Source organism: Chiloscyllium plagiosum, unplaced genomic scaffold, assembly GCF_037043375.1.
Source record: "Chiloscyllium plagiosum isolate Xiang-an unplaced genomic scaffold, Cpla_swu_hap1 HiC_scaffold_2, whole genome shotgun sequence".
Lineage (NCBI taxonomy): Eukaryota > Metazoa > Chordata > Chondrichthyes > Orectolobiformes > Hemiscylliidae > Chiloscyllium > Chiloscyllium plagiosum.
Genome location: NW_028270140.1, coordinates 2755856 through 2779656, shown reverse-complemented (window position 1 = coordinate 2779656; position 23801 = coordinate 2755856). Strand labels below are relative to the sequence as shown.

At 42.4% G+C, this 23801-nt stretch overlaps 1 protein-coding gene across 2 annotated transcripts in view; it reads left to right on the top strand.

The window, feature by feature from the left end:
• Positions 1-23801, top strand: part of slc12a2 (solute carrier family 12 member 2) — a 230423-nt gene that overhangs the window by 75845 nt on the left and 130777 nt on the right. For both annotated transcript variants that reach the window (XM_043718096.2, XM_043718088.2), the window contains exons 3-4: positions 6153-6228; positions 13359-13454. In XM_043718096.2, the coding sequence (XP_043574031.2) occupies positions 6153-6228; positions 13359-13454 (172 nt within the window). The remainder of the gene's footprint in view (positions 1-6152; positions 6229-13358; positions 13455-23801) is intronic.

The window sequence follows — 23801 nt, the reverse complement described above, 5'->3', positions numbered from 1 at the left end:
CCCCAAAGTGGGCAGCTTACAGCAAATGTCTCCAATTTTTATGTCTTTGCAAAAGTAGATTTCTTTTTGCAGGACTGAATTTCTGGACTTTGAAGGTACAACAACCACCTCTGCATGTCGTTTAGCTCCACAATAAAATTTAATGCTGATATTCAGGCAAAGTTGTTGTCTTATATTGTTGACTTCTTAATTCATAGTACCCAGTTCCAACTCTCTCTCATGCTGTGTCTTTATATGAAAAAAGGAAAGCAGATTTTTTTTCCCTGAAAGGGTGAAGCTTGTGCAAGGTGTTTATTTTAATGTGAAAGTTACTGTTTGTCACTGCTTTTAATGTTACTGCAAATAACATCTTTGTTGCACTCCTAATAGACTCTCATTTTGGGGGAGAAATGCATGCAAATAAACTGACTGCTTTTAATATCAAATTGCACGAGATCTAATGGACATTGACTGTATAATTCTTTTTTCGACTTTATTTAAAAAGTCTGTGGCAAATTACGAGCAATTTACAGACTAAAAATTCTACAAGAAAGCGGTAATAATTGAGCAGCTTCAATTTGAGTTAGTTCACTGTTAAATATGATAATGAGCCTGCAATAATGCAAATCTCAATAAATAATTGATTCTGAATGTATTATGGTATTTCAAGAGATTTTCGAAACTGTTGATTAGAAGGACCCATTTCAGATGGGTTTATAACCAAAACTATAATACAGTAAAATACTTGTAAATTGAAGTTGCTGCATGCAAAAAAGCAAGCTGTAACAATGCATTTGGGAAAATTGTTATTTGGTGTTGGTGTGGATAGGTGTGTGCACCTCGCTGCAGTCTGTTTATCCTGAGCAGGAGCCCAGAGGGAGCAGAGCACAATTCCCATCCCACCCAATTACAGCTGATTTAGAGTTATAGAGGTGCACAGCACGGAATTAGACCCTTCGATCCAGCTCATCCATGCCGACCAGATATCCCAGCACCTGGCCCATATCCCTCCAAACCCTTCCCGTTCATAAACCCATCCAGATGCCTTTTAATTGTTGCAGTTGCACCAGCCTCCACCACTTCCTCTGGCAGTTCACTCCATACATGTACCACCCTGGAAAAAGTTGCCCCTAGGGTCTCACTTATAGCTTTCCCCTCTCTCCCTAAACCTAGGCCCTCTAGTTCTGGACTCCTCCACCCCAGGGAAAAGACCTTTGCCTATTTACCCTATCCATGCCCCTCATGGTTTTATAAACCTCTATAAAGTCACCCTCAGCCTCCGATGCTCCAGGGAAAACAGCCCCAGCCTATTCAATCTCTCCCTATAGCTCAAATCCTCCAACCTTGACAATATCCTTAAATCTTTTTGAACCCTTTTGTACACTCCATACTCTGACCAATAAAGGAAAGGATACCAAATGCCGCCATTGCTATCTTATCTACCTGTGACCCCACTTTCAAGGAGCTATGAACTTGGTCTCTTTGTTCAGCAACACTCCCTAGGACCTTACCATTAAGTGTAAGTCCTCCTAAGATTTGCTTTCCTAAAATGCAGTCCCTCACATTTATGTAAATTAAACTCCATCTGCCACTTCTCAGCCCATTGGCCCATCTGGTCAAGATCCTGTTGTAATCTGAGGTAACCTTCGTTGTCCACTACACCTTCAATTTTGGTGTCATCTGCAAACTTACTAACTGTACCTCTTATGTTCACATCCAAATCATTATTTGATTTAAAGTTCCCTGCAATACCCTATAAAATTGCTTAATCATGAGGCTTCCCCTGCAATTCAGACCAATGGAATTCTCTGTTGTCTCCAGACTGAGTATCACTTTCCCAGTTGCTCTCTTAAAATAAGAGGCATCAACTGCCAAAACAAGTGCTTTGTCCTGAAACTTCTTTGTATAAATATGACACACTATTGGACTTCTCCTGGCACTTGATCAAATGATCCAGCATTAACCTCCTTGTCCTTTTCATTCCCTACAAATGTTCCTTTTGAAAACTTGAAATACTGCCTGCATCAACCATTCCCACATTCAAGCATTGCATGTCTGTCTGTCTCTACAAGTAAACTTGCCAAAGTCTAACCAGAGCTTAAAGCTACTCAGAGGGGCCTGGTGGTTTAACCCAAAGGACACCATGCCTCAGTGAAGGGGAGAGGTTGAGAGGGAGAGTCCTTACCTCCTGGTAACCTCTGTCAGCGTGGGAATTGATCTCCTAATTTTAATATTTATTCTTCGTTGCAATCCAGCCATCTGAATTATTTGTTGCATTTTTCCATGAGTACAACAGTGCTGGTGGAGTCCAGTTTTCACTGAGGTGGTGCCACTAAAACCATTGTAGAATAACATGTTTTCAATTCTGCTTGATGTCCATGTGGCTCTGTTGGTCACGAACAGCCGAAATGTATTCAACCCCAATCTGTACCCACGTGGCCCGGCATATTCCCCACTTCCCTTTTTATACTGTCAAGCCCATTGCAGGACCAGCATCAGACTTCCCTAAATACAAGGGCTTCGCCAGGTGAAACTGCAGCATGGGGCTACCTGCATGCTGAGCAGTGGGAAGCCAGTCGATCAGATCTAAACTCTGCAATCCTGCCACATCCAGTCATGAACTGTGGACAATGTAATTACTAAAGGGAGGAGGCTCAAATATTTCAGTTCACAGCGAGGCCAGCATTTGCTGCCATCTCCATGGCGATTGGAGATGGGTAGTGGTGAGCTGCCTCCTTGAACCGCAGCCTGCCTGTGGATGGACCTATAGCATGCTGCAGTTGGGAAGGGGCTTCCAGGTTTTGGATCTGCTGACCGTGAAGGACCAGTGATTTCTAGTTCCAAGATGGTTTGCAACTTGGAGGAGAACTTGCAGATGGTGCTGCTCTGAGATGATAAAGGTCAAGGGTTTGGAAGGTTATGTCAGGGGTACTTTAAAGAGTGAATGTGTAAGTATTTTTAGATGGTGCACACTGCTTCCACTGTGCAGTGGTGGTGAAGGGATTGAATGGTGAAGGTGATGTGGTTCAGTCAAGTAGGCTGCTTTGGTCTGGATGATGTCCATCTGCTTTTAGAGCTGATACCCCACTGGGAACGTGAGCATTCTGTCATGGTCCAGATTTGTGACTTTGTAGTTGGTGGCTGCACATTGGGTAGTCAGGAGATGAGTTACTGAAGAATTCTTAACTTCTGTCCTGCAACCATAGTATTGATGAGGCAAGTTCAGTTCAGTTTCTGGTCGACTGTAACCTCTGTGATGTTAACCATGTGGAGGTGCTGGTGTTGGACTGGGATGGACAAAGTCAGAAGTCACACAACACTAGGTTATAGTCCAACAGGTTTATTTGAAGTCACCAGCTTTGTCATACAAAGGAGCAACACTCCAAAAGCTGTAATTTCAAATAAACCTGTTGGAGTGTTGCTCCTTTTGTCTGCCCAAGCTTGTGACTTCAAATAAACCTGTTAGACTCTCACCTGGTGCTGTGACTTCTGACTGTAGGATGTTGATAGTGGGGGGGTTTAGTGATGGTAATGTCATTAAATGTTAAGGGGTGATGGTTAATTTCTCTTGTTGGAGATAGTTATTGCCTGGCACATGTTGCTGCCAGATATTCCAGTCTTTTTAATGTCTTCTGAGCACCAACAACAACCAACAACCTTTTTTAACAAAATGAAACCAGAGACATGTAGAAGGCCAAATACAATAACTAGCCACCTTGAGATCTTGGGTCATCTGACCAAAAGCTTGGCAAATAAGTTTCATATAAGGAGGAACAAGAAGATAGCTTGGGAAAGGGTACGTCCACTCCAGGACAAGGGCATTTCAGCATGGACCCAGAGGAAGTGGGTGAGATTCTTTTTAATGAGTATTTATTCTTCTCCTTGGTGTATACCAGTACCATGGTAAGATTAGGTGAGGGTATGCCAGTATTAGAAAAGAGGATGTGTTGCATGTTTTTGAAAAGGATTAAATCCCCAGGACCCGAAGGATATCTTAGGATACTTAGGGAGGCAAAAGGAGATTACTGGGGTCTTGACAAAGATCTTTGTATCCTCTTCAGCCATATACAGTGTCCCAGCGGAGAGTAGCCAATGTCTTTCCTTTGTTCAAGTAAGACAACATTGATAATCCAGGAAATGACTAGCCTTTGAGCCTTGCATCCATGTTAGGTAAAATATTGGAGAAAATGTTTAGGGACAGCATTTACTAGCATTTGGCGGGAGAAGAAAATGATTTATTAGGGATTGTCAGCATGGCTTTGTGCAAGGGCAGACTTGTCTCAAATTTTGATCAAGATTTTTGAAGAAATGACAGATGATTGAGGGTGGGTTGTGGATGTTGTCTACATGAGCTTAACTAAAGCATTTGACAAGGTCCCTCCTGGTAGGCTGCTCCACAAGATTGAATTGTATGGGATCCTCTTGAATTGATTTGTCGGGTACAAAATTGGCTGGGTCATTGGTTGGTTGTGGGGGGAGTGTTTTTCTGATTGGAGGTCTGTGACCAGTGGTGTTAGAACATTACAGTGCAATCCAGGCCATTCAGCCCTCAATGTTGTGCTGACCTGAGGAACCAATCTGAAGCCCATTTATCCTACACAATTCCATTTTCATCCGCATGTTTAAGGACGTTTTAAAATGGTCATTGGATAAAGTTGGTGAGTCTACTGCTGTTACAGGCAGTGCAATCCACACCCCTACTACTGAGTAAAGAAACTACCTGTGACATCTATCTGTCTGCGTCCCCTTGTGCTAGCCATCACCATCTGAGGAAAAAGGTGCTCACTGTCCACACTATCTAATCCTCTGATCATGTTGTATATCTCAATTAAGTCGCTTCTTGACCTTCTCTCTAATGAAAACAGCCTCAAGTCCCTCAGCCTTTCCTCATAAGACCTTCCCTCCATATCAAGAAACACAAGTGTTCTGCAAAGATCAGTGCTGGGACCTCTTTGTAATGATTTGGAGGAGAATGTAGGTAGTGTGATTAGTAAATTTGCAGATTACATGGGAATTTGGTGGAGTTGTGGATAGTGTGGAAGGTCATCTAAGAATACAGCTGGCTATAGATCATTAAGAAAGTTGGGCAGAGAACTGGCAGAGGGAGTTTAATCTGGACAAGTGAGGTGATGTGTTTTGGGAGGCTAGATACAGGAGGAAAGTACACAATAAATGGATGGACCCTGGGGATATGGGACTAATTTGGCTTGGAGAACTTGGTCAACATAGACGATTGAGCTGAAGGGTCATTTCCATGCTCCTTCTCTCTTTTAGAGCACTGATATGCAGAGGGATCTTGGTGTATGTCTATAGCTCCCTGACTGTGACAACACACTAGATATGGTGTATGGCATGTTTACCTTCATCGGTCAGGCCACTGATGATAAGTTGGCAACTCATTGCAGCCAAATGAAACTTTAGTGAAGCTACGTTTGGAACATTGTATGTAGTTCTGGTTGTCACTCTATAGGAAGGATCTGGAAGCTTTAGAGCGGGTGCAGAAGTGGTTTATTAACTGTAATGAAAGTTTGCACAAACTTGGATTGTTTTCACTAGAACGTCGGAGGCTGATGGTCCTGATTAGGAGTATATCAGGGTGGAAATGTCAAAATCTAGGGGGTGTAGGTTTAGGATGAGGAGTGGGATGTTCTAAGAGGGTGGTGGGGGCCTGGAATGTACTTCCAGGGGTGGTGGTAGAAGCAGATATGACAGCCAAGTTGAAGAGGCATTTGGACAGAAACATGAACAGACGGAATGGAGGAATATGGGCTATATGCAGGCTGATGGGATTAGCTACGAATGGCATCATAGTCAGTACAGACATGGTGGGCTGAAGGGCATGTTCCTGTGCTGGACTGTTCTATGTTCTGCCTTAAAGATGGAGAGTGAGGTTGGCGTGTACATCCCAGATTCTGAGGCTCACGTAATTGAAGTCATGGTCATCAAAAGTGGTGCAGTTTAGATTGGGGATATATAACAAATAATATTATGATGAATAATACTGTTAAACTGTAACACCTTTTTAAATGTGATTCAGAATAAATTTAAACACTATGATTTGCTCTGCTTAATTTGCTGTCTTCTTGGCTGTCACTGTAAATTGGTAAGAATTTGGAATATGTGATTATCCATCATTTATTCGTGCTTTCTTGGAATCTTTTCCTGTCCACTAGGTACGATGTATGCTGAATATTTGGGGTGTGATGCTCTTCATCCGTTTAACATGGATTGTAGGCCATGCTGGAATAGGTATGTGAAAAAACTTAAATACTTCCAATGATCGATTTTATCGAGTGTCACGTGTTAGTGTTTAAGTGTTATTTTCACTTTTGCGTTAAATGATTGTCATTTGCAGCAGTGTGTTAAATGCAACATATGTGGTGTCTTCTGTCCAGACCTCTTTAATTGCTAGGTGTTGAAATATGCACCATTTTTTTTTCCCCCACAATTGACAGTGTAATGTTTATAACTTGGTGTTATAGCAAGCTATAAATAAACTTCCATAAGAACCTTATTTAAATTTTTGGTAAACTTTTCCCAATTGGGCTACAGTTCTTCAGGAAACTTAAGTTAATCAACTAACTTACTGAAATACCCATCTATGAGCATAATGCTGTTCCCATACCTGTATCTGGGAGGGACTGGATTCGTTGCTTTCTGTTCTGCATTAAAGGTTTAAGTTTAGTCACTATAAATTAGTTACAAAAGCACCTGATACCCATAATATTGAAAGATGAGGTGGTTTACTTCCAAATGAAATATGAATATTTATCTGGAGTACTTCTAAATTCCTTTTGAAATGCAATGGAAAGTGATAACTTAAGGTTTTTCTTTCCTGGCATCTTTGTTTTTAATTTGTACTTTGCTACTGCAAATCGCTTTCCTGAAACCAATTAAAGAAACAGTTTCCAAGGCAAAGCTGTATTAATCAGGAAAGATTATGGATCGGGCAGCTCATTAGGACAAGGGCTGCGTCCGGATTAGTGGGTGCCGATTGTGCTTGCATTGCAATAGAAAAATTTTGATCCATCTGAAAATGTTAATAGTTGTTACACATTGGCAATATATTTCTGCTTGGGCTAAAAAAGAGTTATTTTGCAAAAGTACATTTGGAAGTTAATGCCTGAATTGGGGAAGGTGGAGTAAGGGCTAGATCTCCCACCAATTTGAGTGTCACATGACTAGAAAGTTTACTGATTTTTGACAATTGGTGTTCTGTTTTAAATTTACCAACTTTTTACAGATGGTGGCCTTAAAGGCTGGAGATATGTTGGTGGTGCAATAATGAACCCAGTAACTGCAAGCCAGTTATTTGGAACCTGGGACTGGGAAAGTTTTTCGAAATGATCATTAAGGGCACCACTCTCGATCTTTTTGACAAGTGTGGATTAGTTGAGGAAAGTCAGTATGGGTTTATTCAAATTGAATTGTTGATTGATTTTGGTTAAGTTTCTACAGTGAGGTGACAGATTTGATCAAGGTCGTGTGGTGTAGTCCTGAAATTCTAAAAGGTATTTGGTCAAGTTTAATACAGCAGGCTTATTAGCAAGGTTAGAGCCTATATAATAACCTGAATGGTAGCAGCATCCATATCAAATTAATGAGTGACCGGAAACACAAGCAATACACCATGCAACCATGTTTCTGCAATGGCAATTTGTATCAGAGCAATTTACCTCCATTTGTGCTTTTATATCTTCTGTTGTGTTTTGATTTGTGTTCGGTTAGACTGCCCTTAATTTCACAATTTGGGGGTGGGGACGGTTGGGAGGAATGAAAGATGTTGCTTGGTTTGTTGAAAATTAGCTCCTGATGTTTGTGAAGAGGGGCTAAAGCATTGAGAAATATTGGGAAAGATCAAAATGTAGGTTGTGTGGCTAGCCTCTGTGAGACTAAATATTTTGCTGATAATTAGTCTGAAGAATTCTAAATAATACAGCTTAATGATTTCTTAAAAAAAAAGTGGAGCTGTTTTTAAAGTAAGAATATTTCTTAAAAGTAAGACTGAAACTTTTGCAGCTATTGGCAATGATACAACAGTATGTAATTGGAACTTCATTCTATAATTTTTGAGTTCTATCAGCCCTGTTCAAACCCCTTTTATAGATATTAGATCATGTTTGTAAAATGAAATATTTGGTTTCTGGAACACTATATAATTGAACTGGTTACTGTCAAAGAAAATGATCCAATTACTCTTTTGATAGACCCAAGCGAGAGTTGGAGTTAATGTTTGTAAAGTTACATCCCATTGCATCCTGCTCCAAGATTAAATGAGACCATCCTGTTACAACCTTACTGTTGATGATCAGGCCCACGTTGTTTCTCTCAGTTCTGTAGTTTTGTTGAATTAAAATTGTCAAATAATTTGAATTACATTGGTAACTCAATACAATTTGTATCATTGATTTTCAGTATTGTTATTACATGGACATTCCACTCACCTGTTCATCAATCTGTCTTTTGTTCTAGAACATTTAACTTTTTTGTAAATTTTAACATGGGATTCAAAAAGCTACCGGTTGCAGTCTGTGAAATGTAAACCTTGGCTGTGCCACGGAGTTGTAGATTCTCCCATAAGAGGAAATCGTTCCATGTCTACCTTGTCAAGATACCTTTTACGTTTCAAATCAAGTCACTTCCTTCCTCTAAACCTCAGCATTGGACTGAGGGGTACACAGAAGGTGGTGGCATGTACATAATGAACTGCCAGAGGAAGTGCTGGAGGCTAATACAAATACAACATTTAAAAGGCATCTTCTTGGGTACGTGAACAGGAGGGATTTTAAGTGATATTGGCAAATGGGACTAGATTAGTTTAGTTTAGGATATCCAATCAGCAAGGACAAGTTGGACTGAAGGTTCTGTTTACGTGCTGTACAACTCTAACTCTAACTCTATTTCAAACCGAGGCCATCCAACCTTCTCCACATCAAACAACCCTCTTGTTCCAGGTATTCATTCAGTAAATAAGCTGAGAACTGCCTACAATGCATTGCCTGCTTTTCTTAAAGAAGGCGATTAGTGCTGTATGCAGTCTCACCTGTCCGATAGAATGAAAGATAAACTCTCTCTAGGTTGATACTCTTCTCCCTTTTGCAATAATTCTGTTAACCTTTCTGATTACTTGCTAACCTGTGCATGAAGACACCCAGATCCCTCTGCATTTCAGTTCTGTAATCTCATTTGGCTGTAATCTCATTTGGATGCAATACTGCTTTTTAAAAAATTCTTCCTTGCATTTTTCCACATTATGTTCCATTTATCATATTGCCCGCTGGCTAAACCCATCTATTGTGAAGGGTACATAGGGAGTCTACTTTCCTGTATATCTTTGGCTCATCAGCAAACTTGGCCACTGTACATGCCACCTGACATCTCGTTCACTTAGGCATTGGAAACCGTTGAATTCTCAATCCCTGTGGCACACTTGTTGCATCTTAACAACTTGAACACGATGCATTTATATCCAGCCTCAGCTTCCTGTTGGCCAGCTAAACGTCTACCCATATCAATATAGCATCCCCTACACTTAGGGGTTTTATTTTCTATTTTAAACAAAACCACCTTCTGCAGATCTAGGGATAGTCCATTCACCAGGTCCCATTGATCTAGAGCTAGAATTTTATTGCAAGAGTACAGTTATTCTGAAATATCCGCTGCAATATCTGTCACTTTATTTCTATTTCTATTTCTACACTAGCATGCCAGTTTCCTTTGGTCATCTTGGGCATTCATGCCTCTAGTATTTTACATCCTTAAAAATAAGGCTTTGAGCCAATTTCCTGCCTTTTTCAAAAGCAAGATTGAATTCCACTCCACTCCAATGAATCTAGCTCTGCCCTCGGTTTTTTTTCTGCCTGTTACCCCAGGTGAGGCTTCCTGCCTGTACCTATGCTGTCACCTTGCCTGCTCTCCTGTTATGCTGCCTGCCTGTTTCTGGGTCCTTGTCTTACCTGCTCCTCTAACACAGATCAGGAAAAGATTATTGGATCTTCCTGTGTATATCTAGTATAGTATGTTCGTCACTGACTTGAAAAGAGAGGAATGTACTGTTTCAAGAAACAGATTTCCTGTGTGTTATTCATTGACACAAGCAGTGCTGCATTTACAAAATTTATTCCTGCCATCAGATGCAGATTAAATTTTATTTTTTGTTGTTCCTCAATGGATTTGCAGTATCCTATACTCATATTGATTGTTTAGTTCAGTCAGAAATGGAAATATTTGCCAACAGTACTAGTAGTTAGCATGCAATTTGATGGTGTGATTAATCTGCCCTGATGAAGAGCTTATGCCCGAAATGTCAACTCTCCTGCTCCTCAGATGCTGACTGACTTGTGCTTTTCCAGCGCCACACACTTTGACTGATTCTCCAGCATATGCGGTCCTCACATTCTCTCTGATTTAAGCTGCCTACTTGCTGTATAGGTGTCTTGTGGGTGTCCCATTTAAACTGCCCACTCGTTTTCATATAGAATGTGAAATGTGTGTCTGCATGTTGATATTTGGGCCTTCCCAATAGGTGATTAATTTGAGTAGATGCAAAATCTCCTGAGAAACCATGATCAGTGGAATAATCGAATCATATAATGTAGAAGAGGCCCTTTGGCCCATCAAGTCTGTACTACCAAAAATGTTCGACTTACACAAGTTGTTTCCTTTGCAGAGGGCCAATAATCTTAAACGTTTCAAGTGCTTAGCTAGGTATATTTTGAGGTTTCCCACCTCAACTATTCTCCCAGGCAATGCATTCCAGACTCTCACCGTCCTATGGATGAAAATGGTTTTTCCTGAAATTCCCTGTAAATGTCTTGCCATTCATCTTTTAAGTGTGTGCCCCCTTAGTCCCCTTTCGATTTAAGGGGACAGCTGCTTTCTATTTCCCCGTTCTATGCCCTCGTAATCTTATACACCTCCATCAGGTCCCCTCTCAGTCTTGAGTTCCAAAGAGAATGTTAACCCAAGCTTATTCAGTTGCCTTCACTGAGATGCTCCATTTGGGCAATATCCTGGTGAATGTCCTGCACCCCCTCCAGTGCATTCACATCCTTCCTATAGCCTGGTGGCCAGAGCTGCACATAGTACTCCAGCTGTGGCCTATCCAGCCTACAGAATACTGTGTGCAGTCCTTCTAACTGGTCAGGACCACCTAACTTTCTATAAACTCCAATGAAGTTTCAGTGTAGCTTTCTATTCCCTCTTACTTTCATTCAGCTGTTATTCTCTTGTACAATTTTTAATCTTGCCATTTATCACTGGAAAAGCAAAAAAAAGCTAGGAATGATGGCTATATTGGACTGTCATTTCTTTCTTGAGTTCATCATTACTGTTTCTAGATTTTGTTTAAATTCTGTAATGTTGCAATATTTTATGTGGACCTCAAGGTTTGTGAGAAGATTTGTAGCTCGGGTGCTCGTTGTTGTGGTTCTGTTCGCCGAGCTGGGAATTTGTGTTGCAGATGTTTCATCCCCTGTCTAGGTGACATCCTCAGTGCTTGGGAGTCTCCTGTGAAGCGCTTCTGTGATCTTTCCTCCGGCATTTATAGTGGTTTGTCTCTGCCGCTTCCGGTTGTCAGTTCCAGCTGTCCGTTGCAGTGGCCGGTATATTGGGTCCAGGTCGATGTGCTTATTGATTTGAATCAGTGGATGAATGCCATGCCTCTAGGAATTCCCTGGCTATTCTCTGTTTGGCTTGTCCTATAATAGTAGTGTTGTCCCAGTCGAACAAATGTTGTTTGTCATCTGCGTTTGTGGCTACTAAGGATAGCTGGTCATGTCTTTTCATGGCTAGTTGGTGTTCATGGATGCAGATCGTTAGCTGTCTTCCTGTTTGTCCTATGTAGTGTTTTGTGCAGCCCTTGCATGGGATTTTGTACACTACATTGGTTTTGCTCATGTGGACCTGCCAGAGATCAGCTGATGGATGTGTGCCTGGAGAGTAAATATGCAGTGTCTGTAATGTTGTACTTGCAGTGCACATGGACAGGTTTTAAAAACACTTGCCTGTTGATTAGGCTAGATTCCAACAATTAAAGGTGGCTGCACACTAATGCTATATTTTAAATTCAGTTGCTGAACATGTGCAATATGTCCCTCCATGAAGTATAAATAGGAATGAAGGGAGGTTTGGCAGGATAGTTGTATGTTCTATGCCCCGTGGAAGTTTGAAAACCCCCCCCATGGTGGATTTTTCACACACTCTGTCACAATTCTGCACATGTTCACTTGCATCACTGTGATGCTTAATGCAGTGCGATTGTTGTGCTTGTCACCTTAAGCATTTGCAAGGATTAAGTGCAATAACAGCCATTCAAGGAAGCATTTTAAACCAAGAATGAGGGTTCTTTTGGATAAGGCTTGTAAAATAATCCTGTGGTATGTTTCCAACTAGACGTCTCTTATGCATCATTGTTCAGTCGCATTATAATCTACCTCAACATCTGAAGCTTTTTTAGGTCTCTGGATACGCATTATACTTCCTTTCTTTTGTGTTTAATCATTTGTTATACTGACGTTCCTTTTTAGAAATTAAGTCTTTGGAGACACCTTTTTTGAAAACAGAAGCTGCTCGTTTCCGATTTGGACTGTTCTTATTGTTCATTTGTTCTGTGGAGGGAGAGGTGGAAATGAGCTAATGAGCTAAATTAGAAAAGGAAAAATATCTTCAAAAGTGACTTGTTAACCTGATTCAATATTGTGGAAGATCCAAGCAAGCCAAACCAGCCCTTGAATTTCCCAAACATTGGAATATACTGTCATTGAGAATCTTGACATACTATAGAACCAGCTAACACTTCTTCTTCTTTTGGGCATATCTTTCAGATTGACCTTTTGTAAAGATTCAAGGCTATCAGTACAGTTTTCTGCTTTTTTTTTTGAAAATTTTATTTACCATACAGGTTAACGCTTTGACTATTTAAATCACTTGCTTAACTCTCTTTCTTTTTTGTGTGTGCAATAGAGTTGTGTGAGGACTGTGCTCCTTTTGCGCATAGTATTATTGGACAACAACCTGACAGGGAAAACAACAGAATTTTATGATGCAGTTGCAAGTAACAAGCAATGTTTGTTAGTTTTTAAACAAAACTGTCAGCTGCCCACGTTGTAATGAGGTAGTGATTAAATTTGAAAGCTGATTATTTTGTAAAATGCTTTGAAGTTTCACTACAATCCAATATCCCTCTGTGCTGCAATTTTGTCTGAACATATTCCTGACTGTCCAAAAAATAACACAAACCTTTAAATTGCTGTTTCAAGCTCCTACCTGTGTGTTTAGAAATACTAGAAAGTATGGAATTCTTTGCTGAAACATGAGTTTGAATTTTATTTCAAACCCATTTGTCTGACTGACTGACTGTGTTATTCTTCTGTAAACAGGTCTTGCTGTTTTAGTCATTGGCATGGCAACTGTTGTGACCACTATCACAGGACTATCAACATCTGCTATAACGACCAATGGATTTGTTCGTGGAGGTAAAGGTTTCAGGTTTCCCCCTTTTGCAGTGTATTGATGTCAGTGTGTGTGTGTGTGTGTGTGTGTGTGGTAGATATGCTATGTCTCTGGAATAACTAAAGAATCTCATCACATTTCCACTCCATGTGGTTGCTTGCTTCAGACATAAAAGGAGGATAAATATGAACCATGTTTTTGATCAGTTATATTTCTTTTTCTCTATCAACTCTTTGTTTATCACTGGGAGGTAAAAAGATGAAAGATGCCAGTAATCCATGAAACAACTTTTTAAGACTACAATAACTCTTCTTTTATTCATGCATTTAGTTAGTAATTTATTGGTCTGGTATAGATTGCTGCACTGCTGAGAAACAGCCGCTGTCTCTGCTGGGGTGTGGATTCATTTCAAGGTGAAGTTTTATTTTTAACTGCCTTGGATTTGCTCTGACTTCCTGCAGTGAAACACAATGACCGAATTCTGTGGTTGCCAAGCTGCTGTCAATCAGTGCCCTGCGCAGAGATACTGGTCTGTTCAGTGAAGTTCCCTGAAGTTTCAGATGAAAACATCTTAACAGTTTTGATCAAGATGCAGGATCATCTTGTTTTCATATTAAATTCTAATTGTTCTTTATTAAATTGCTCATTATGTAATTGCTCTGGAGAGACTGCAGAGAAGATTGACTGATGAATTGTAGCGACGAGGAGAGATTTGGGATTGTTTTCCTTGGAACAGAGACAGCTGAGGGGTGACGTGATTGAGGTATGCAAACTGTGAGGGGTAAGAGTAGAGTAGGTAGGTGGAATTTGTTTCCCATGGCAGGCACCTCCAAACGAAAGGTCACAGCGTCCAGCTGAGTGGCAGAAGGTTTAAAAGGGATGAGAGGAATAATATTTTTATGCAGAGGGTGGTGGATGTCTTGAATTTGTTGCCTGAGTTTGTGGTGGAGGTAGAGACCCTAGTTTCTTGAAAGGTACCTGCAGATGCGCCTTTTAAATGCTGTAAGCTGCAGGGCTATGGGCTGTGTGCAGGAAGGTGGAATGAGAAAGGGCTTCAGGGTGTCTTTGGGTGGGCAAGGGCAGGATAGGCTGAATGGCCCCATTCTGTTCAGTAACGTGTGTGTGGTTCTGTGGTGCAATACCTACTTTTCAGGGTTGCAGTGGTCAGTCAAAATTGGTCCTCCATTTTCAAATGTGCCCTGAAAGTGGTGTTCTTCCATTTTTCTTAAAGAAAAGCAGCTGTTACTTTGAAGCTCATCTCTGAGGAAGCTGAGACTGAAACTTGAGACTAAGATGAGGAAGAATTTAATCTCTGGGAGTTGAGTCATTGGAGCTCCTTGCCACAGAGCTGTGGGGGCGCAGTCCTTTTTAAGGCTGTATATTTAAGACTGAGAGAGATTCTCAGTCAGGGAATCGAGGCTTATGGGGAAAAAGGGAAGTGGACATGAGGAATGTCTCTGGAGGCTCCCTGCCTCCATTCCTGATGAAGGGCTTTTGCCCGAAACGCCACTTTTTTCTGCTCCTCGAATGCTGCCTGACCTGTGCTTTTCCAGCACCACTCTGATCCAAACGTGGGGAATGTCAGATCAGTCATGATCCTATTGAACGACTGAGCAGGCTCGAGGGTCTCCTCCTGTTCCTATTTCTGGACCCAAGCATGTCCAGCAGCTTGCTTACTAATTTAGGTTGGTTTTGTTGTTAACATGCATACAAGCAATTATGATAGCGGTGTTCCCTCTTCTAGCTGTCTTCTGTCCATATCTCTGTCCTGCACCCCAGTCTTCAGCACACTGATCTGGTACTGTGAATACCTATGCATGATAGTGTTTAAATCATACTGAATTAATACAACGTAACAGTCCTCTTGGGTCACCCTCCGTTTCTCTTGGTCACAGTCCTACCCACTGCACCCATCGTCATCCTCCCTCTTAGAGGGGTCAGAAAAATTGAAAATAAGCTTGGGCACTATAGACCTGAGAGTTGGACATTGGGTATGTTGGTGATTCTGAAAGCTAGGACTTGTATGCATTTGGAGAGGCAAGGACTGATTGGGAACAGTGAGACCTTTTATTTTTTTTTATTCCTGATGAAGGGCTTTTGCCCGAAATGTCGATTTCGAAGCTCCTTGGATGCTGCCTGAACTGCTGTGCTCTTCCAGCACCACTAATCCAGAGACAGTTAGCATGTTGTGCAAGGGGAATCGTGCCTCATTAATTTTTAAAAGATGTAACAAAAACGATTGAAGGGTCCAGTGGTAAACATTGTCGATATGGACTTCAGTAAAGTCTATGACAAGGTTCTACATAGTAGACTGATTAGTAAAGTTAGCTCACATGGGATTCAGAGTGAGCTTGCCGGTTGGATACAAAATTGCCTTGTTGGGAGGGGAGACGGGGTGGTGGGAGAGGGTTTCTAGACTGGAAGCTTGTGACTAACTGTTCCATAAGGATTGGTGCTGGGTCCCCTTTTGTTTCTCATTTAAATAAATTATTTGGATGAGAATATAGGCATGGTTCACAAGTTTGCGGGTGACACAAAAATTGGTGGTTACAGTGGATAGTGAAGAAGGTTACCTAAGATTACAAAGAGATCTTTATCAATTGGGCCACTGGGCAGAGGAGTGCCAGATGGAGTTTAATTTGGATAAATGCAAGGTGCTGCATTTTTGTAAAACAAGGACAGGACTTAATTAATGGTAGGGCCTTGGGTAGTGTTGTAGAACAGAGACCTAAGGGTTCAGGCACAATTCTTTGAAATTTTCATCACCGTTTGTTAGGGTAGTTAAGAAGGTGTTTAACACACTTGTCTACGTTGCTCACGTTTGAGTATAGGAATTGGGATGTCATTTTGCAGTTGTACAAGATGTTGGTGATGCCTCTTCTGGAATACTGTAGTTCTGGCCTCCCTGTTAAAGGAAGGATATTATTAAACTGGAGAGGATTTATAAAAGATATGCCAGGGTAACGGAGTGTTTGAGTTTTGAAAATAGGCTGGGATTTTATCACTGGGGTGTAGGCGGTTGAGGGGTGACCTTTTCAGAGGTTTATAAAATCATGTAGCGTATAGATGAGTGAATAGCAAAGATAGTTTTCATAAGGGGTGGAGGAGTTGAAAACTAGGACATGTTAAGGTGAAAGATTTCATAAGGACATGAGAACAGTGGTTTGTGTGGGGAATGAATTGCCAGAGAGAGTGGTGAGTGCAGGTACAGTTACAATGTTTAAAAGGCTTTTGGATAAGTTTATGAATAGGAACAATTTGAAGGGATGGGGGCCAAGTGTGGACAGTGCAGTTTGGTAACCTGGTTGCATGGGCTGGTTGGACCAAAGGGTTGGTTTCCTACTGTATGAGGCTATAAATGTTGGACCAGATTGTGGTGAGTTCCTGCTCTGGCCACTTTCCCAGCTGGTTTGGTGAAGACGTTGGGAATTCTAACCACTTTCCCAGTGGAAATCCTCTTTCACACAAGAGCAGCCGATCACTCTATAACCCCGCTGTTTGTAGGAGGCAGGAATATGACAGAAAGGATGGTGTCTCAGTAAAACTGACAGAGTGAAAGGTTTAATCATTGCACTGTCGAGTTGCACTGTCACCACGTTTTTTAAGATTAGATTACAGTGTGGAAACACCCTTCAGCCCAACAAGTCCACACCAACCCGCCAAAGCACAACCCACCCAGACCCATTCCCCTACATTTACCCCTTCACCTGACACTATGGGCAATTTAGCATGGCCAATTCACCTGACCTGCACATCTTTGGACTGTGAGAGGGAACCGGAGGAAGCCCACGCAGACACTGGGAGAATGTGCAAACTCCACACAGTCAGTCGCCTGAGGTGGGAATCAAATCTGGGTCCCTGGCGCTGTGAGGCAGTAGTGCTAACCACCCATGTTCTGACGGTGTAGGTTAGAGAGGTCACACAGTTACTGCTCATTTCCTTGGCTCCCTTCCAGCCAGGTTTCCTTGCTTAATAAAGGTGCTTGTGGCTTCACCTTTTTTCATTATTGAAGTCTCTACTCCCTCAGCAAACTTCCCTGTAAGAGTGAGAGTCCCAGAGGAGCAGCCTTCCTCAGTCTCCTCCCCGTTTGTGGGTGCAGCAGCCCACAGTGAACTTTGTAAAGCTGCATTGATCTTTTTTGTTTTAAATCCACAACCTTTCCTGTCCAAATAACCACATTGTATTGCCCATCCTCCATAAGTTGGTGGGTGGAGTGGTAGGAACAAGACTTGCATTTATATAGTGCTTCCCATGGCCACTAACGAGCTTCAATCAGTTTACAGCCATGGAGGGACTTTTGAAGTATAGTTACTGTTATAATTGTCACCCCAGACTCTTCCTCAACAGCAATTCAATGATAACTAGACAATCATCGTTTTGTGGTGTTGGCAAGATCACTATTAGCCCAGACACTAACTACAACAGCTCTGCTCCTCAACATAATCCTCTGCATCAACCCAAACAGAGATGGAGTCTTGTTTAATCTCACCTGAGAAATGGTATGTCTGACAGTGAAATACTCACTCTGCATTGCACTGGAGTGGCACCTGGAGATCAACCTGAGGCAAATGTGCTACCAACTGAACCCAAGCTGATCTGGAAGTTTGGAATCCTGTTGCTAATTGGCTGCTCTGACAAAATGCTGTCTTGAAGCTGCATCACCAAAAAATGGCCCATTATCTCAGAGCAGAAAGAAATTAAGTTGGGGGTTGGGGAGGGGGTTAGTGGTAAGAGAACACAACCTGCGCAAGGTATGGCAGCCGAACAAATTTTAAAGGAATGAAAGACTTTTTTTTCCTTTTGTACATTTGTTTCTTTCATCAGGACCACAGTGTGTCTCAAACGTTTCGATACCTGGGAAAGGCAGCATCCAATTTGCACAGAACAAGCTCCCACTTAGAGTCATAGAGATGTACAGCATGGAAACAGACCCTTCGGTCCAACCTGTCCATGCCGACCAGATGTCCCAACCCAATCTAGTCCCACCTGCCAGCACCTGGCCCATAGACCTCCAAACCCTTCCTATTCATATACCCATCCAAATGTCACTTAAATGTTGCAATTGTACCAGCCTCCACTACTTCCTCTGGCAGCTCATTCCATACACGTACCACTCCCTGCATGAAAAAGTTGCCCCTTAGGTCTCTTTTATATCTTTCCCCCCTCACCCTAAACCTATGCCCTCTAGTTCTGGACCACCTCCTCCCCCCACCCCCCCCAGGCAAAAGACTTTGCCTATTTATCCTATCCACACTCCTCATAATTTTGTAAACCTCTATAAGGTCAGCCCTCAGCCTCTGACGCTCCAGGGAAGACAGCCCCAGCCTGTTCAGCCTCTCCCTATAGCTCAAATCCTCCAACCCTGGCAACATCCTTGTAAATCTTTTCTGAACCCTTTCAAGTTTCACAACATCTTTCCGATAGGAAGGAGACCAGAATTGCACGCAATATTCCGAAAGTGGCCTAACCAATGTCCTGTACAGCCGCAACTTGACCTCCCAACTCCTGTACTCAATACTCTGACCAATAAAAGAGCATACCAAGCACCACTTTCACTATCATATCTACCTGCAACTCCACTTTCAAGGAGCTATGAACCTGCACACGAAGATCTTTGTTCAGCAACACTCCCTAGGACCTTACCATTTAAGTGTATAAGTCCTGCTAAGATTTGCTTTCCCAAAACACAGCACCTTGCTTTTATCTGAATTAAACTCCATCTGCCACTTCTTAGCCCATTGGCCTATCTGGTCAAGATCCTGTTGTAATCTGAGGTAATCCCCTTCGCTGTCCGCTACACCTCCAATTTTGGTGTCATCTGCAAACTTACTAACTATACCTCTTATGCTTGCATCCAAATCATTTATGTAAATGACAAAAAGTAGTGGACCCAGCACTGAGCCTTGTGGCACTCCAATGGTCACAGGCCTCCAGTCTGAAAAACAACCCTCCACCACCATCCTCTATCTTCTACCTTTGAGCCAGTTCTGTATCCAAATGGCTAGTTCTCCCTGTGTTCCATGAGATCTAACCTTGCTAATCAGTTCCCCATGGGGAACCTTGTCAAATGCCTTACTGAAGTCCATATAGATCACATCTACTGCTCTGCCCTCATTAATCCTCTTTGTTACTTCAAAAAACTCAATCAAGTTTGAGACATGATTTTCCATGCACAAAGCCATGTTGACTATCCCGAATCAGTCCTTGCCTTTCCAAATATGTGCTTCCTGTCCCTCGGGATTCCCTCCAACAACTTGCCCACCACTGACGTCAGGCTCACTGGCCTATAGTTCCCTGGCTTGTCCTTACCACCCTTAAACATGCACCATGTTAGCCAACCTCCAGTCTTCCAGCACCTCACCGTGATATGGATTGACCAGGACACTGGGCATGTTTCCTCTAAAGACAGCTAATGGGCCCTCTGTTTACTGACTCCTCATGAACTCCCTGTAAACCTACAGCACACAGTCAACTATCTGATTTGATCCAGAAGTGAGGATGCTCCCTATTTGAGCCCTGTTGGCTGACCCACTAATCTGTTGCAGGCATCTTTTGTAAATGAGAGACTAGTCTGAATGTGAGCTCGCAATACTGTTATGATCAAGTGTGGAAGGATGAACCACTTAATTCTTTCGCTCGCTCTCTATCACCCCCCGCCCCCCCCACCTTCCCCCGCAAACCTGTCTTTTAACAGCCTCCCTGGCTGGTTACAGCTGAAGATAGTACTTCAACGTGCTTAATATATAACTAATGTTTTACTGTAAAGAGCCAATCACCTTGTTTTGAGTTGAAGTTTATTACCCAGTAACACCCATTGCAGCTCAGTGAGGTGTAGAATCATTACAATGTAAAGTCTTTAAAATAAATGTGCAAAATCTCTAAACTCCATGATTTTGTTTTGTCCAACCCAGGCTGTTGAAAACATGGACCGGGTTTCTGTACTTAACAAGAAATCACTATCTATCACAGCAACTACATTCTAGATGCAGCTAAACTCATAAAATTAAAATCCTAAATCTTTTAAACTCCCCCCTTATACACTGAAAAACATTATGCAGGGTTTTAAAAAAAACACATTGGCCAAGGGAAATTTGGGGAAATAATTCTGTTCGATTGCTGATCTGAAGATTGAAGCCAAACCCTAAAAGTAACTCTGTCAAAGTAGCTTGTCGAAATTATTAAACTTGCTGGGTGAGGTGGTCAACATGTCCCTTCAATACTTTAAAAGGAGACTGGAAGTAAGAAAAATACAGTTATCCAATTGATTGTGACTGACTTCAGTATCAACTGTATGTACAGTGTTTCATATCGGTTTGTCAGGTTTCCTCCATCCACTTGCCTAGGAGTGGGGACGCTGGCATGTTTACACACGGAAAATAAAATTTGACGATCTTGGTTGTGTTGGCTACTTTTGAATGCCGTACTCTCATGTCTATGAACCTTTTTGGAAATTGCTTTGTACAAATTATCTCTTCCTGGTACCTGTCCTTCAATATTATCCATCATTTCTCTCAGCTATTTATTGAGTGTGACTGTCAATTATTTTTCCTCACTTGCTTAGTTAGCACTGATGAGCATTTTAAGGTTGGACCTGACTGCCTATAGTTTTTACCACCAGAATTTTGTGAAAGTGAGTTGAATGCAAATACTGTGGTGTGCTTAATGCTGGTTTGAAATACAGTCCTGTAGGAAGCAGACTTTGCCCCAAAATCTGGTGGAAATGATACGCATGACCTGTTTTGGCCAATTGCAACTGCATGGCCAAGCTACCCGTGCCAAAGCTAATGGAGCAAGTTTCTATTTTAAGTTATCACGTTTTGAGTCAATTGCTTTAAAATCAGAGCTAAGAGGGCTATTGTTTGAGTTGACAATTAAGTTTTGTTTAGGCTTCATTTTGCAGACGTTCTGACTTGAGGTTGAGACCTAATTAGTGCCATTTTATCAATGGTCTGTACTGTAACCTGACCCCCTTCTTTCACTGCTCATTGTGAAGATCCAAGAGAGAGTGGGGTGGGGAGCCAGAGGCCATGAGAAAAAGCCAACATATTTCTTTACATGCAAGAAATTTATTTACATCCATTTGCCGAGAGGTGTGAGGGAGGAGCAAAACACTGTTAGGAAGGTGAGTAAAACAGTTTAGAGACTTAGGTTGGAAGCTGAAGAGCAGGACATGTAGAGTATTGATCTCAGGTTTGCTACTTGCGCCACAAGATGGTGAGGTGAGGAACAGGCAGCGAGTGCAGCTTAACACGTGGCTACGAGGCTGGTGCAGGAGGGAGGGATTCAGATACCTCGACCATTGGGATACCTTCTGGGGAAGGTGGGACCTCTACACGAAGGACGGGTTGCACCTGAACTTGAGGGGCACAAATGTCCAGGGTGGGAGATTTGCTCGTGTGATTCGGGAAGGTTTGAACTAGATTGGCAGGGGGGTGGGAATCAGTGCCACATATCTGAGAGGGGGACAGTTGCAGATGGGGCAGTGACAGGATGTAGTGAATCTATCGGGAAGGTTTCTCTCACAATGAAACGAAGGGATCAGCTAAAGTGTTTCTGCTTCAACGCAAGGAGTGTCAGAAATAAGAGTGATGAATTTAGAGCATGGATCAGTACTTGGGGCTACGATATTGTGGCCATAACAGAGATGTGGGTTTCACAGGGGCAGGAATGGTTGCTTGATGTTCCAGGGTTTAAAACATTTAAAAAGAATAGGGAGGGTGGAAAAAAGAGGAGGGGGTGTAGCATTGCATCACAGCTACGGAAATGAAGGTTGTTGAGGAAGATTTGTCTACTGAGTCAGTATGGGTGGGAGTTAGGAACAGCAAGGGAGCAGCCACCGCATTGGGGGTTTTCTGCAGACCCCCGAATAGCAGTAGGGAGATTGAAGAACTGATAGGCCAGCAGATTTTGGTAAAGTGTAGATGTAGCAGGGGTTGTGTTATGGGCGATTTCAACTTTCCCAATATCGACTTGACCCTCCTAAGTGCAGATGGTTTGGATGGAGCTGTTTTGTCAGGTGTGTTCAGGAGCGTTTCCTTACTCAGTACGTAGACAGACCGATGAGGGGAGAGGCCATTTTGGATTTAGTGCTCGGCAATGAGCCAGGACAGGTGTCCGATCTTGCGGTGGGAGAACACTTTGGTGACAGTGATCACAACTGCCTCAGATTTAGCATAGCCTTGGAGAGGGAAAGGAGCAGTTACCGAGGGAAGATATTTAACTGGGAAAAGGAAATTATGACACTATCAGACAGGAATTGGGAAGTACAGACTGGGAGCAATTGTTCCACAGAAAGGGCACAGCAGACATGTGGACACTGTTTAAGGGGCAGTTGTTGCGAGTGAATTTGTTCCTCTGAGACAGGTAAGAAGGGGTAAGATTAAGGAACCTTGGATGACGAGAACCGAGGAGCTTCTCGTCAAAAGGAAGAAGGCAGCTTACGTAAGGTGGAGGAAGCAAGGATCTAGCACAGCTTTGGAGGATTACAGGCTTGCTAGAAAGGAGCTCAGAAATGGATTGAGGAGAGCCAGGAGGGGGCACGAGAAAGGTTTGGCAAGAAGGATTAGGGAGAACTCAAAAGCATTTTACTCATACCTGAGGCAAAAGAGAGTGATCAGGGAGAAGGTAGGGCCGATCAGGGATAGTGGAGGGAACTTGTGCGTGGAGTCTGAGCAGATAGGGGAAGCCCTAAATGAGTTTTTTGCTTCGGTTTTCTCTGAGGAAAGGGACCCTGATGTGAATGAGAACTTTGAGGATCTGGCATACAGGCTTGAACAGATCAAGATTGATGGAGTTGATGTGCTGGAAATTTTGGCAAACATTAAGATTGATAAGTCCCCAGGGCCAGACCAGGTTTATCCCAGGCTGCTCCGGGAAGTGAGAAAGGAGGTTGCTAAGCTGCTGGCGAAGATCTTTGCTGCCTCGCTCTCCACAGGAGCCATACCGGAGGATTGGAAGGAGTCGAATGTTGTTCCTCTTTTCAAGAAGGGTAATGGGGAAATCCCTGGCAATTACAGACCAGTCAGTCTTATGTCTGTGGTCAGCAAAGGTTTGGAAAGAATTCTGAGGGGTAGGATCGATGACTTTGGCGAAGCATAGTGTGATTAAAGGCAGTCAGCATGGCTTTGTGAGGGGCAGGTCATGCCTCACACAACTTAGAGTTCTTTGAGGAGGTGACCAGACAGGTCGATGATGGTCGAGCAGTGGATGTGGTGTATCTGCACTTCAAGGCGTTTGATAAGGTTCCCCATGGTTGGCTCATTCATAAAGTCAGGAAGTATGGGATGCAGAGATATTTGGCTGTCTGGATTCAGAATTGACTGGCTGACAGAAGGCAGAGAGTGGTTATAGGTGGAAAGTACTCTGCCTGG